Source organism: Mytilus galloprovincialis, chromosome 11, assembly GCF_965363235.1.
Source record: "Mytilus galloprovincialis chromosome 11, xbMytGall1.hap1.1, whole genome shotgun sequence".
In the NCBI taxonomy this organism is placed as follows: domain Eukaryota; kingdom Metazoa; phylum Mollusca; class Bivalvia; order Mytilida; family Mytilidae; genus Mytilus; species Mytilus galloprovincialis.
Window position 1 is genome coordinate 55,119,483 of NC_134848.1, and position 15,222 is coordinate 55,134,704.

General features: G+C 34.4%; 1 protein-coding gene across 2 annotated transcripts in view; it reads right to left on the minus strand.

Annotated features, from left to right (window-relative positions):
• Nucleotides 1–2,007: 2,007 nt before the first annotated feature.
• The window catches only part of LOC143052393 (uncharacterized), a 31,389-nt gene continuing 18,174 nt past the window's right edge, over nucleotides 2,008–15,222 (minus strand). Inside the window, exons 2-4 of one of the 2 annotated variants that reach the window (XM_076225422.1) lie at nucleotides 12,274–12,312; nucleotides 8,660–9,059; nucleotides 2,008–3,934 (exon numbers count right to left, since the gene is read on the minus strand). In XM_076225422.1, coding sequence (XP_076081537.1) covers nucleotides 2,283–3,934; nucleotides 8,660–9,059 — 2,052 coding nt within the window. In that variant the 5' untranslated portion in view covers nucleotides 12,274–12,312 and the 3' untranslated portion in view covers nucleotides 2,008–2,282. The remainder of the gene's footprint in view (nucleotides 3,935–8,659; nucleotides 9,060–12,273; nucleotides 12,313–15,222) is intronic. The other variant, XM_076225421.1, reaches the window with a different exon arrangement.

Genomic DNA, 15,222 nt, shown 5'->3' on the forward strand with positions numbered 1-15,222 from the left:
ATGTTTTTAACGTGTTATAATGACTTAGCTTATCTAACTCGTTAAACAACTCAACTACATGTAACTTGTTAAAACGACTTAACTAATTCGCTCAAACAACTTAGCTAACTCGTTTATTCTTTTCCCATCCAGAGGTAACTGAAAAGATAAAAACAAAAAAACAAAAAAAAACCAGGAAAATCGAGAAATATGAATAATATACGTATTTCTTAATGCGAATTTCTTATGCATGTTTTTCATACTAAGGTCATTATCATAAAAGTTGTTCTGATGTTGTACTGTTACACCCTTGTCCCGATAAGATGGTGGGTTTGTCGCTTGTAAGACTGTTTAACCCAATTACATTATGTGTATGCCAGGATCCTGCAATTCAGTGGTTGTCGTTTGTTGCTGTATTTCAAAGCTGTTTTTTTTTTATATATATTGGACATAAAAATGAAACTTCTATGACATTTGGTCTTTGGTGGAGCTCGAGTTGTCTCATTTGCAAACATACCACTTCTTCTTTATCATTTTTGATATTTGCTTATAAACAGTATCGCAACTCAGTTCATCCACAACCCTTCTTCGTATAATGTATATCAGTAGAATAACAAAAGAAACAAAAAAGAACATACAATAACGGTCCACAGGAGCAGGCATTCACTCCTTTGATCACGATGCATTTTATTGGTTTTTTTTAGCTCACCAGGCCCGAAGGGCCAAGTGAGCCTTACTCATCACTTGGTGTCCGTCGTCCGTCGTCGTTAACTTTTACAAAAATCTTCTCCTCTGAAACTACTTGGCCAAATTTTACCAAACTGAGCCACAATCATCATTGGGGTATCTAGTTTAAAAAATGTGTCCGGTGACCTGACCAACTATCCAAGATGGCCATCATGGCTAAAAATAGAACATAGGGGGTAATATGTAGATTTTGGCTTGTAACACTGAAATGAAAGCATTTAGAGCAAATCTGACGGGGTAAAATTGTTTATCAAGTCAAGATCTATTTGCAGATGAATCAGACAACCCGTCATTGGGTTGCTACCCCTGAATTGGTAATTTTAAGGAAATTTTACCGTTTTTGGTTATTAACTTGAATATTATTATAGATAAAGATAAACTGTAAACAGCAATGATGTTCAGCAAAGTAAGATCTACAAATAAGTCAACATGACCAAAATGATCAGTTGACCCCTGAAGGAGTTGTTGCCCTTTATAGACAATTTTGAACAATTTTCCGTAATTTTTTGTAATCTTTAGCAAAAATCTTCTCCTCTGAAACTTTTGAGACAAATTAAACCAAACTTGCCAACAATCAACATTAAGGAATTTAGTTTTAAAAAATATGTCTGAAGACCCCGCCCACGAATCAAGATGATCTTAAAATAGTACATAGGGGAAAATACAGTTTTTGGCTCATATCTCTGAAACCAAAGCATTTAGAGCAAATCTGATATGGGATAAAATTGTTAATTAGGTCAACATCTATCTGCACTGAAATTTTGAGACCAATCAGGCAACACGTTGTTGGGTTGCTACTCCTGAAATAAATTTTGCAGATTTTGGTTATTATCGTCAATATTATTATAGATAGAGATAAACTGTAAACAGAAATAATGTACAACACAGTAAGACCTACAAATAAGCCAACATGACCAAATTGGTCAATTATTGACCCCTTATGGAGTGAGTTATTGCCCTTTATAGTCTTCAATTTTTAACAATTTTTGTAAATTTTGGTAAATTGTTTTCAAAATATTTTCCTCTTTAACTACATACTGGGCCAAGTTCATTATAGCTATAAAGAAGGATCTACAAATGCATTACCATCACCAAAACACAATTTTGTTATGATTCCATATGTGTCCTTTGTTTAATATACACATAGACCAAGGTGAGCGACACAGGCTCTTTAGAGTCTCTAGTTTTGTATCTTTCTCTTTTTTTCTTCCTTTTTTGCATTTGAAACAATAAAGGCAACAATAGTATACCGCTGTTCAACAAACAAGACGAATAATTAGATGCAAATGTGATCATTTATTAAAGATAAAAGCTAAACAATAGAAAGTAGCTGTTGCTGGCAAACTTTGCCAACATAATATGATAATTGAAGACCTGATTACAAATAAATTGATTTTTAAACGATACAAGCAATCGGTCACGATAGAGTCCATATAGATTGGACCACTTATTAAGAGACAGTTCACTTTTATGAAATAATGACATTAAAATCTTGAATATCATACAAAATATTGTAAAATTTCATATTTGCCATTTTAACCATATTGATATCCAAGTCAGAGTAACTGTACTAAGCCTTGTTGCTTAGTGGCAACTAAGGCAGCCTTAAACGTGTCATAACATATTGCCCGTTTCCTAACCAGGGTAAGTAACCAACGATTGGCCTCACGTTTGTTTTGTTTAACTAAATGATGTAAATCATCAAAGTCTTGTATTGTAATTTGACCATTTTGGTAAAGATGATCACAAAGGTCAGGAATTTCAAGGTCATGTACAAATCGAACAAAATATCTCTGAATTGTGGTACTTAATTTTGATGTTTCTGATGACGAGTTGTTTTGTGTGTTTTTAAATATCTGATTTCCGTCTAGTGTTTGTGTGTCCTGATTTTCAAATGTTAGTTGAAGTTTTGACTTTTCACTTTGGTTTCTGATTTTAAAATTTAGCTTTAAGTTCTCGGATCTTAACTTATCGTTTTCAGTTTGTAATTTTTCTATTATTGTTTTGAGTTCTGTATTTTGTCTAGTCAATATTTTGCTCAATTCCACACCTTGTTTATCACCTGGTATCTTAGTATTACACAATAAGCTTGAATCGCTTGTGATAGAATTCATAAGTTGTCTGTTAGAACACATCGGTATATTGAAAGATCTTCCTGTGGATGATGCGCATGCGTTTCTAATTGGAGATTGTTTTATTGTATTTTCTGTGTCGTTTTCGATTGCTGGAAAATTACAACTGCTTGTTAAATTGTCATCTGTTGTCAAAATGGATTCCTGACTTATATTGTTATTATCTGGATTTCTATTAATATTGTTATGTTCATGTCCCGGATTTTCTTTGACACGTGTTTCTCCATTAATTAGATTGCAATGCAAATCGTTAAACAATCCTAGAAATTTAGGTTGGGTTTGTTCATCAACAACGAAGTTTACACCATTTTCAGAGTGATCATTCAAAGATTTTATATCACCATCATCTATAACTTTGGTTTTAGTTTCACAGTCACCATTTTCTGAAGAGGTTTCATTACTTTTGAAAATTTGAAGTCCTGTGTAGGAATCAAACAACGAGGTTTGATTTATATTTAGAGTTTCATTTAACGATATTGGTGACGATATCGATGCAGTGTCTATTGGCGAAGTTATCACTGCAGGGTCTCTTGGTGAAATTGTCGCTGGAGAAGCATAGTCGTAAGCTGGATAACGTGATACCTTCAGCAACTTTACCCTAACACGGAACAGTTCAAAAACGCACATAACACCGTTCGCTGTTTCGTGATTCGGAATATCAAAGTTTCCACTTTCACCAGATTCAGATGAAAAACTGAAAGATCCCGAATCAGACAGATTTATTTGTATATTACCTTGACTTTTACTTTTTTCAAGGAAAAAAATCGGTTTCCATATATTATTCCGTTTCTCACCAGTAACTTTCAACAAACTAGAGAAATTGTCTTTGAACGACTTCGATTTTTCTTCATAAAAGCCGATTTTTATGTAGTATCTACTGGGTACGGAACAAGTTTTTATCTTATTCGGATCTGTTACGGGATTTACACGCACCGTAATGGCCTCTCCGCTATATAGAGGGCGGTCTATATAACCTAGTGCTGTTGGGTTTTCATCTATCAACGAAGCCTTTTTATCCTTCTCTGTCAGTTTGATATTTTCGCCGCTGTATTGTAGAAACTTTGCATTGGAAGACACTGCAATGGAGAAAAAAAAACATAATTGATTCATGACTACTTGACGTCCAGCAGGAAATATTAATATTACATGCATATATAGGTCTGATTAATACCGGCGTTACACATCAGCGTATAGCTCCGACGTAAGCCGGGCGTGGTAAAAAGGAGATACGCAGCTGTCAATACGCTAGTAATTTTGAATGCATCCAACCTGCCAATCATATATGTATGACTATCGTGTGGATAACGGACAACGAGCTTTAAGTGTGTATTTGGCGTGCAACTAACGTACATGTATACCGACTTAGTCAATTGTCTCTGTACGCCGGTCTATACGCCAATGTGTAACGCCGGCATAATACGTGAAAGTGATATGACGTGTGATACTAGTACCCAATCTAATTAAAATATTGATCTCTGATTACGTTATACTACTCACATGTAGTATAACGTAATCAGAGATCAATATTTTAATTAGATTGACTAGTACCCTGATTTTAATTAGACTGATACACGATGTGAGAATATAAAAGGGTCTCTAGGGGGTCTTCAATTTCTGAAGTCTTTATTTAACTTTTAGAAAAATAACCAATTCTCTATTCTTTTAAGTTTTGTCCATTCTTAACTTCTTTTTCTCTATAATTTATTGTTTAGTATATTTTACTGTAGATTTTGGCCCTGATTTTCTATTCTGAAACCCTACCGAGACCCTATTATAAAGTAATAGTAAATATTCAACATCATATGCATAATGCTTGGCAAATAAGCAGACAATACTAGTTTCAAAGTTTTAAGTTTGATATAACATTTGAGAAGATCACGGTTCTACGATACCACCTATACCACTTAGGTAGTTCTAACAGAAATACAATCTAATCTGAGTTCTCACGAGACCACCTATACCACTTAGGTAGTTCTAACAGAAATACAATCTAATCTGAGTTCTCACGAGACCACATATACCACTTAGGTAGTTCTAACAGAAATACAATCTAATCTGAGTTCTCACGAGACCACCTATACCACTTAGGTAGTTCTAACAGAAATACAATCTAATCTGAGTTCTCACGAGACCACCTATACCACTTAGGTAGTTCTAACAGAAATACAATCTAATCTGAGTTCTCACGAGACCACCTATACCACTTAGGTAGTTCTAACAGAAATACAATCTAATCTGAGTTCTCACGAGACCACCTATACCACTTAGGTAGTTCTAACAGAAATACAATCTAATCTGAGTTCTCACGAGACCACATATACCACTTAGGTAGTTCTAACAGAAATACAATCTAATCTGAGTTCTCACGAGACCACCTATACCACTTAGGTAGTTCTAACAGAAATACAATCTAATCTGAGTTCTCACGAGACCACCTATACCACTTAGGTAGTTCTAACAGAAATACAATATAATCTGAGTTCTCACGAGACCACCTATACCACTTAGGTAGTTCTAACAGAAATACAATATAATCTGAGTTCTCACGAGACCACCTATACCACTTAGGTAGTTCTAACAGAAATACAATCTAATTTGAGTTCTCACGAGACCACCTATACCACTTAGGTAGTTCTAACAGAAATACAATATAATCTGAGTTCTCACGAGACCACCTATACCACTTAGGTAGTTCTAACAGAAATACAATCTAATTTGAGTTCTCAGGAGACCACCTATACCACTTAGGTAGTTCTAACAGAAATACAATATAATCTGAGTTCTCACGAGACCACCTATACCACTTAGGTAGTTCTAACAGAAATACAATCTAATCTGAGTTCTCACGAGACCACCTATACCACTTAGGTAGTTCTAACAGAAATACAATCTAATCTGAGTTCTCACGAGACCACCTATACCACTTAGGTAGTTCTAACAGAAATACAATATAATCTGAGTTCTCACGAGACCACCTATACCACTTAGGTAGTTCTAACAGAAATACAATATAATCTGAGTTCTCACGAGACCACCTATACCACTTAGGTAGTTCTAACAGAAATACTATATAATCTGAGTTCTCACGAGACCACCTATACCACTTAGGTAGTTCTAACAGAAGTACAATCTAATCTGAGTTCTCGCGAGACCACCTATACCACTTAGGTAGTTCTAACAGAAATACAATCTAATCTGAGTTCTCACGAGACCACCTATACCACTTAGGTAGTTCTAACAGAAATACAATCTAATCTGAGTTCTCACGAGACCACCTATACCACTTAGGTAGTTCTAACAGAAGTACAATCTAATCTGAGTTCTCACGAGACCACCTTTACCACTTAGGTAGTTCTAACAGAAATACAATCTAATCTGAGTTCTCACGAGACCACCTTTACCACTTAGGTAGTTCTAACAGAAATACAATCTAATCTGAGTTCTCACGAGACCACCTATACCACTTAGGTAGTTCTAACAGAAATACAATCTAATCTGAGTTCTCACGAGACCACCTTTACCACTTAGGTAGTTCTAACAGAAATACAATCTAATCTGAGTTCTCACGAGACCACCTTTACCACTTAGGTAGTTCTAACAGAAATACAATCTAATCTGAGTTCTCACGAGACCACCTATACCACTTAGGTAGTTCTAACAGAAATACAATCTAATCTGAGTTCTCACGAGACCACCTTTACCACTTAGGTAGTTCTAACAGAAATACAATCTAATCTGAGTTCTCACGAGACCACCTATACCACTTAGGTAGTTCTAACAGAAGTACAATCTAATCTGAGTTCTCACGAGACCACCTATACCACTTAGGTAGTTCTAACAGAAATACAATCTAATCTGAGTTCTCACGAGACCACCTATACCACTTAGGTAGTTCTAACAGAAGTACAATCTAATCTGAGTTCTCACGAGACCACCTATACCACTAAGGTAGTTCTAACAGAAATACAATCTAATCTGAGTTCTCAGAAGTAATGTTCTTGGAAACCAAACAGGATTTTTGTATTTTGACAAAAAAAAACTAATTTCGAAGTCGAAGAAGGAATATTCAACCCCATGAGCAAAGATAAGAAAAAAAAGGTCGAAAGACGAACATTACTCCATAAAACACTACATTTGAACCGTGGAATTTAGCTAGAGAACTCAATAAAAAGGAAGATAAGGGAGCTACCATTTTGATTTTTGTGTGTGGGGGGGGGGGGGGGGGGCTAGGATGAAATTTGAAAAAAATAGGCAGGACAGGAGTTTTGAGTAAAAAAAAAGGCAGGATGTGACACTTGCAAAAAAAAAAAATGTCAGGACGACAATTTAGGTAAAAAAAAGTCAGGATAAACTAAAAAACAAAAAAAAAGGCAGGACCGATTAGAGTGAAAAATAAAAAGGCAGGACAGAGATTACAGCTAAAAAAAATGGCAGGACAAAATTTTTCATCCTAGCCCCCCCATAAAAATCAAATGGTAGCTCCCTAAATTGAGGCCATAATGGAAAGAAAATCATGTTCTTCTTTTGGCGCAGCCTTGTTTAAAAATGAGGTTATGATTCCTATTATTTTACAAGTCATTATTAAATAAAGAGCAGACGATTGTTACAAACATAAAATGTTGGCTATCTCCCTTTTAACATACAGGCATTTGAGTTGTATGTATAGATATGTTACAGCACAGCAGATTAAGGACCGGGAGCAAACAACAATAAACTAACGTTCATCTTTTAGCAAATATCGCAAAACGTGTATAACTAAGTTTTGATTGTGTGTGTTACCCTTTCAAAAACATAACTATAACGTTTCCAATTGGAATCCTAGGTTCAGTAGCGTCCTTACATGTACATAGATTGAGTTAAGAAAAGAGCAGAACAAATGTTAAGGTGGTACCCAACACTTTGACTAAAATTAATTTGGCTCGTTTAATTTTCTTATACATTTTACAATTTATTGACTTTGACCCATTGACAAAAATATAAAAATTTTAGAAAATTTGAACCAACCGTTTTATCAGAAAAAATACACTGGTTATATAGCAGTTTGACAAACACTAATTTTGATCATTGAGAAGATTAATATTCCCTTAACAACACAACGTAATTAAAACGTTTAGCTGATTTTACAGAGTTATCTCCCTGTAGTGTTAGGTACCACGTTAAACTATCAATGTCTCCATTAGTAGATTATGTATCATTATGTTCCATTGACACTCGTTATATCATTCCGTCGAAACAGTGACCTTTAGGTGTCAGACCACTAATTAAAAGTCCCTTTCTGTTCAACCAAATTTTGTAATTTTCACAGCTTTCTAAATATTTTACCTTAAGTTTAACATACTTTTTTTTTTGTTTTTGCGCCTGTCCCAAGTCAGAAGCCTCTGGCCTTTGTTAGTCTTATATGACTTTTAATTTTAGTTTCTGGTGTATAATTTGGAGTTTAGTATGACATCCTTAATCACTGAACTAGTATATGTGAGAAGGGAAATGGGGAATGTGTCAAAGCGACAACAACCCGACCATAGAGCAGACAACAGCCGAAAGCCACCAATGAGTCTTCAATGTAGCTACATGTACATGTTTGTTTAAGGCCAGCTGAAGGACGCCTCGGGCTGCGGGAGTTTCTCACTGCATTGAAGACTCGTTTATGGCCTTCGGCTGTTGTCAGCTCTATGGTCGGGTTGTTGTCTCTTTGATCAAGTCATTCCCCATTTCAATTCTTAATTTTATATACACCACATCTCATCTTATTCATATATACTCGTATTTTACATATTGGTCTATATGTATATGCATGTACTTACTTAAATAGACAGTAGCTAAACCAAATTGTATATAAACAGCAAGCCAAGCACTGCCATTTTCTATAGGAAACCGTTCTTTTGGATTGTCGTCATTGTGAAGGACAACTTCTCGTCCATTTTTGGAAGTTTTCATAGAAATATTAAATGTTGACTTATGAACTCGGATGTCATTTGTTATTTTCATCTGTTGAAGAACATCTCTTATATTGATCCCATCAGGATTCTTTTCCAAGAACCCAAGAGTGATATGACTGCTTCCCGATATTATAATCTGTAGTGGATCTCGTCCTAGTGGCCGTTCGGAGAAGCAGAGTCCTCCAGAATAAACAGTCTTCCATTCTGCTTCACCATTCTGAATGACAATATTTTCTCCGCAGTGGTTAGAAAAATGAAGAGACATCTAAAAATGGTAAAAAAATCAATTAATACTTATTCATCAATTCGTCATCGACGGATGGTCTGTTGCACAGACGGACGGACAAAGGTAAACCAGAATGCCCTCTCATTTGGACCACGCTTGTAAAAAAAAAAAGACAGACACAATATACCAAGTCCAGACAAAATTTGAATAATTTAATAAAGAAAGCCTAGAAAATTCTTGACCATAAATAAACTTCAATACATGTAGCATGATCAATCACTGCTGTATATACAATGTACGTACTATAAATAAACAATAATTATAACCTCGCTCCAAAACCTCTTGATATCTAGCTCCAAGCTTCTACAAATTTGATAATACCTTGCGACACGTTTTTTAGTTTCATTCATATGCTAATTACAAAAGCACATATAGAATGTCTTTTACATAAGAAACGAAACTTTTCGATATATTTAAGCAATTAAACTAGTAGTTATATATATGCCTTCTAGAAATATGAAAGGGGATAAGTCACAGTAACACAAACTTTATTTACTGCGAGACTTATGTTTCCAATCGGTTGTGAATATAAGAAATAATTACGGTTGGCATACTTAAGGAGACCTGTTACGAAATATTCTGACAACAAATGTAGACGTGTTGTAGACCGATGTGTAGATGAATCAATTGACATATACGGCATGGGGTAGACCTACATTTTTATGCCCCACCTACGATAGTAGAGGGGCATTATGTTTTCTGGTCTGTGCGTCCGTTCGTCCGTCCGTCTGTTCGTCCGTCCGTCTGTCCGTTCGTCCGTCTGTCCCGCTCCAGGTTAAAGTTTTTGGTCAAGGTAGTTTTTGATGAAGTTGAAGTCCAATTGACTTCAAACTTAGTACACATGTTCCCTATGATATGATCTTTCTAATATTAATGCCAAATTAGAGTTTTTACCCCAATTTCACGGTCCACTGAACATGGAAAATGATAGTGCGAGTGGGGCATTCGTGTACTGAGGACACATTCTTGTTTATTATTATTTTCGAATAAGCTGTACTTAAACTAAACAATTGCAAAATTTTGGCGATTTCTGTAATTTAGTTCTTTTTTTATTTCGATATTAGCTATATTTCCCCTAGCTATATCAGTTCAACAGAAAAAGTACCTTAACAAAAATGCATGCTTCTTTCGAATGCAGATTGTGAGCTTAAATGAACGGTGACCCCATGTTTTTATTTTATTTTTCTATAAAGTATATGATAAAACTCATTAAAATTTTATAGAAAAAAAAATGGCGAAATCCTATATTTTAAAAAAAAAAGTCGATTTAAACCCGCGAGCCCCCATTTAACAACTAGAATACTGTTTCAAACACAATCTACTAGTATACACATTTATAAATAATTTGTGCATTTTAGACTGAGCATGTGAAAAAGCAGAAAAATAACCAAATGTTAACCGTCAATTTTTTTCTGAGGTCATTCGTCTGTGGATTGCAGTCTTATTAATGTATATCCAAGGCCTTCCTTCATTCTACTTTTATAAAATTTTCAACGTATATATATATATTCTAAACTTTGTTTTGACATCTCGCACTAATTCCATTACATACATTTGTATGTATAACCTCTAAGTTTTCTAAAAATCTCAGGGTCTAGATGGGATTATAGAATCCAGAATACGGACAAAAAGTGCAGAATATTAAAAGGGCGAACTAATATTAGAAAGGAGAAAAAGTATAAACCATTTAATAATAAAGAAACGAAGGACAACCATGCACTCAGACTTTTAAATAACTTTTATAATATGCAACAAAATTAATGTAACATTTATCTATTATATTTTTCTGTATATATTCATATGTAGTTTTGTTTAAACATTTTACACGAAAAAATTATAAATCCAATATCCAATATATAAATGAATAAAAAAAATATCAAGCTTATCTATCCTTCAATCAATAAAATTCGCATATTACAGGCTTCCGTTGAAGCAGTCAGCAGAAGTTAAATAAAATGTAGCGTAGATAGTTATCAAAGGTACCAGGTCTCTTCAAAGACGCTCAGATCAAAACAGCTAAAAAGCCAAACAAGTACAAAGTTGAAGAGCATTGAGGACCGAAAACTCCAAAAAGTTGTGCCAAATACGGCTAAGGTAAATCTACTCCTAGGATAAGAAAATCCTTAGTTTTTCCAAAAATTCAAAGTTTTGTAATCTGGAATTTTATATAAATTACCATATAGTTGATATAATATTAGTCATGTCAACACCGATACGTAGCATTTTTGAAAAGTATCAGATTTGCAATGGGCCGCGTTTCAGATTTGGATGATCTCCCTTTTGCCAGGAAGAAATCCATTTTAAGTATGGAAAATGTAAACTAAATAACACATGCATGTGTAAAATAAATAACTCAATTGATACAAGAGGGCCGAAGTACTACCTCTTGTTCCACCCCACCTTGTTGAGGATGTTTGGCTAAACACTTAGAAGACATTGGAGAAGCTGAAAACATACCCGCTACGGCTACAACTTCATTTACAGAATACATGACATAGTTCTGGATTGAAAGCTACCGCTTTCTATGGAATCACTATTACACAGAAGGACCCCGCACCACAAATCACCTGGAAGGGTGGCACAACAAACTTAAGAAGAGACTCAAACATGCCCACTCAATCATCTACGAGATCAATGAGCCACTGAAGGAAGACACAGGCACTAACAAAATGCATCATTATCCAGTATGCAGTAGGAGCCCGCCCACCAAAAATCGACGATACAGAGTAATAGCTATAGACATCAGACTCCAACTACCGAAAGACCGATACCAACAAGGACGCATCAACGTGGTAAATTCATCTGACGCAGCATCCCATCTTCTCTATATGAACTGAATAATGAAGTGAACTATTGTAAATTGTGACTTTGTAAATATAATGTTTTGTGACTTTTGATGTATATATAAAAGATTGTATTTCTCCTCATTTTACATATTTCCTTACGCAACGATTTATAAAATTGATTTATTTATTAAAGTATGTTTGCAATAGAGGTCTTTATATCATGAAAATCATTAAGAATTATAAAGACATTTTTGTAACTGAATATCATTTGTTTGATATTTGTTGTGTACATGTATGTATGTTGAATGAATTTAATGAATTATATTAAATTATTGAGAAAAAATATTTGATTCTTTAAATAATTTTTCTAAACAAAAAAACAACCTGAATATATAGAAAACACTTACAATCTATATACCTAAGTTGGAACAGTGAGACTATAATTTCTAAAATAATAAGGTTTTGATTATAAGATAAACCAATTAAACGAAAGAGATTTGATTAATATATTTATTTTCCTTAAATGACATATTTTATCATTCGGATCCGCATTTCGCTTCCGGCTTATAAACATCACGTGACTTCAGCCTCACAGTTGAACTAGCCGCTCTGGATAAGCGAAAGTTTCAAAAGTTTCAAAAGACAATCGTCAAAAAATCTTCGACATCCGCAACTTATAGATTTCTAATCAGATATGAAACCACCGAAAAGGCCTCGTAATGTTCCCCAAAAGGTTTCACAGCAGCCTGCAGGTCCAGCAAAGAAATTTAGAAAAGGCAAAGTGCCGTCAACACGAGGAGCACTTTCAAAATCACAGAACACGACAAGAACCGTTCAAGTGTCTAGAGCAGCGACAGATTCTAAGTTGGCAATTGCTAGGTGTCCAGCTATTAACATTGTATCCGACGCACATCAGGAACCCCCATTCGTGCCTTTCAGGATTCAAGATGAGATGGATACAGAAAGTCCAAATGGCAACGAGGGAGACGCACTGGACAGACCAAGGGGAGATTTGTTACCACTGACTCTACAACCTGGCCCCAGCGGGGTGATGAGTCCAGCAAACAACAACCTTGGTATGTTAACTGTCTCAAATGTTTCTCACGGGTCGGGTTCTGTGTCTTTAGATACTCGTTTACAAGTGGACCAATACATTTCAAGTGTTTTCGATCCCATTTCATCCCATATTCCGGTCATAATTAAAGAAAAAATATGGAACGGTGAATTTATTGACCTGAACGTTCTTCTAAAATCAACCCGGGACCTTGTAAACGAGCAAAATTTAGTGAACTGGTAGTTAAAGGGGGTGTTTTATCCCTAGTTAACCAAAAGAAAAGTCCCATAAAAAGTATTTATGTCTGGATACATAGTATGGCCTATGTATTCAGTGTGCATATAAAGTTTTATGATATAGAAACTGTTAATCTTTACTCCCCTGAAACCAGGGGGTGATGCGAATAAGACCCGACGTATTTGGGGATCATAACCCTCGTTCTCTTTGGGCTGAACCTTGAGGAACTTGAACATCCATTGCTACCAATGGTGCACATATATTTGTCAGTTAAATCAATCATGTCGGCATTCTGTAATCATGTCAGACCTCGTCATTCTAAGTGAACTGTGGCCGTTATTTCCACATTAGATATTTGTTTGTTATGTATTTGCCTGAAACTTGATTCTTTGATTAATACGGTTTATCTCATTTATAAGATAAACCAATTTAATTAAAGAGAAATGATTACTGCCTCATTCGGATCCGGTTCTCGTTTCCCGCACATCAACGTCACATGACTCGTCAGCATTACATTGCACTAGCCAATCTTGTAGATATGTAAAAGTTTCAAAAAAAATGTAATCGTAAAAAATCATTGACATCCGCATATCATGTTCTAATATTTTGATATGAAACTATCGAAGATACAAAGTAATTCTCCAAGAAAGGATTTTCATTTGCAAGGGTCAGCAAATAACGAAATTAAAAGGTAAATCGAACTGTCACCACACGATCCGATGCCATCAACACGAGGAACACATCCAGCTTCTATCAACATGTTTAGATGTGAAAAGATTATAGAACAATTTAATTAATGTATCTTCGCCATAAAAGTTATACAATGCTCGAATGACAGGGACAGCTTCCAATTTGTCAGTGGCTCTAGAACCAGCGGTTTGCAGATTTCGTCAAGCATTAATCTTGGTATGTTGAATTTATAAAAAAAGTTGATGTTTTGTGGTGTATAATTTTTCTAATTGATATTTATCTCATAAGGAATAAAATTAATCTGATGGTGATAAGATAAGATTACTGAAAGGATTATTTATTATTATAATTTGACGTCATATATTTAATTTGAAACACTAAAATATATTAATATTTGAAAAAAGAGTTAAAAAGCTATTTCATTTGTGCAAATTTTTATGATATTTTTTGTTCATTATTTTGTTGTATTTAATATGAAGCATACTTCAACAAGCAACAATATATGATAAAAAAAATAGACTAAATTTTAAAATAAACACTAAAATATATCAATATTTGAGGAGAAAAAAAGAGTTAAAAAGTTGTTTCATTTGTGTACTTTGTTTAAGTTATTAGTTAAGTTTTCATTTTACATTAAATTGTAAGATTGAATGTTACATTTTATGTCTGTAACTTAGAACTCTATCATCCGAATTGATAATTAGATAATAATTTGTAAACTTAATATAAAACTTAAGTGTAATTTATATAAACAAACTTATGACTATGCTTAGACCATCACAAGAAACCTCTCGTGTAGTGCTTACTTCATGACCAACTTTAAAAGATGTCCTTATGACCACTTTCTGAAACCCACCAAGGACTAGTCTAAGAATATGTCGGGAAACCATCCTAAGACATGTCTTACTCCTTAGATAGCAATGTGAAACTGGTCCCAGAGACCCAAGGATAACAACATGATACCAGTTAAGTGTGCAGATGCATCATCATATCATATAATATGACAATTGAGACAATCACACTAGTGAAATGTGTCTTATTCCGTGTATGTGTTGTAATTAATAGTGAACCTAAAATATTTTACAGGAGTCAGTATTTATGAAAACCATGAGTTTCTATAGTGTTGTATGTCATTGTATTTGAAGGAATATATTTTATATAAAATTAAACATTTTTTATCATATACTTTGTATAATATTCATGAGAATGACACTGATAGATATTTAATATGACTAGATGATTGTCCTTTAAAAAAAATATAAAATCCTTTTTTCCCATTATTTCATTACATTAATATAATACTCATTCCTGTATGAAATAGAGACCATCAACACACACACTTACCTACATTTTCACTAAGACTAGTACTTGTAAA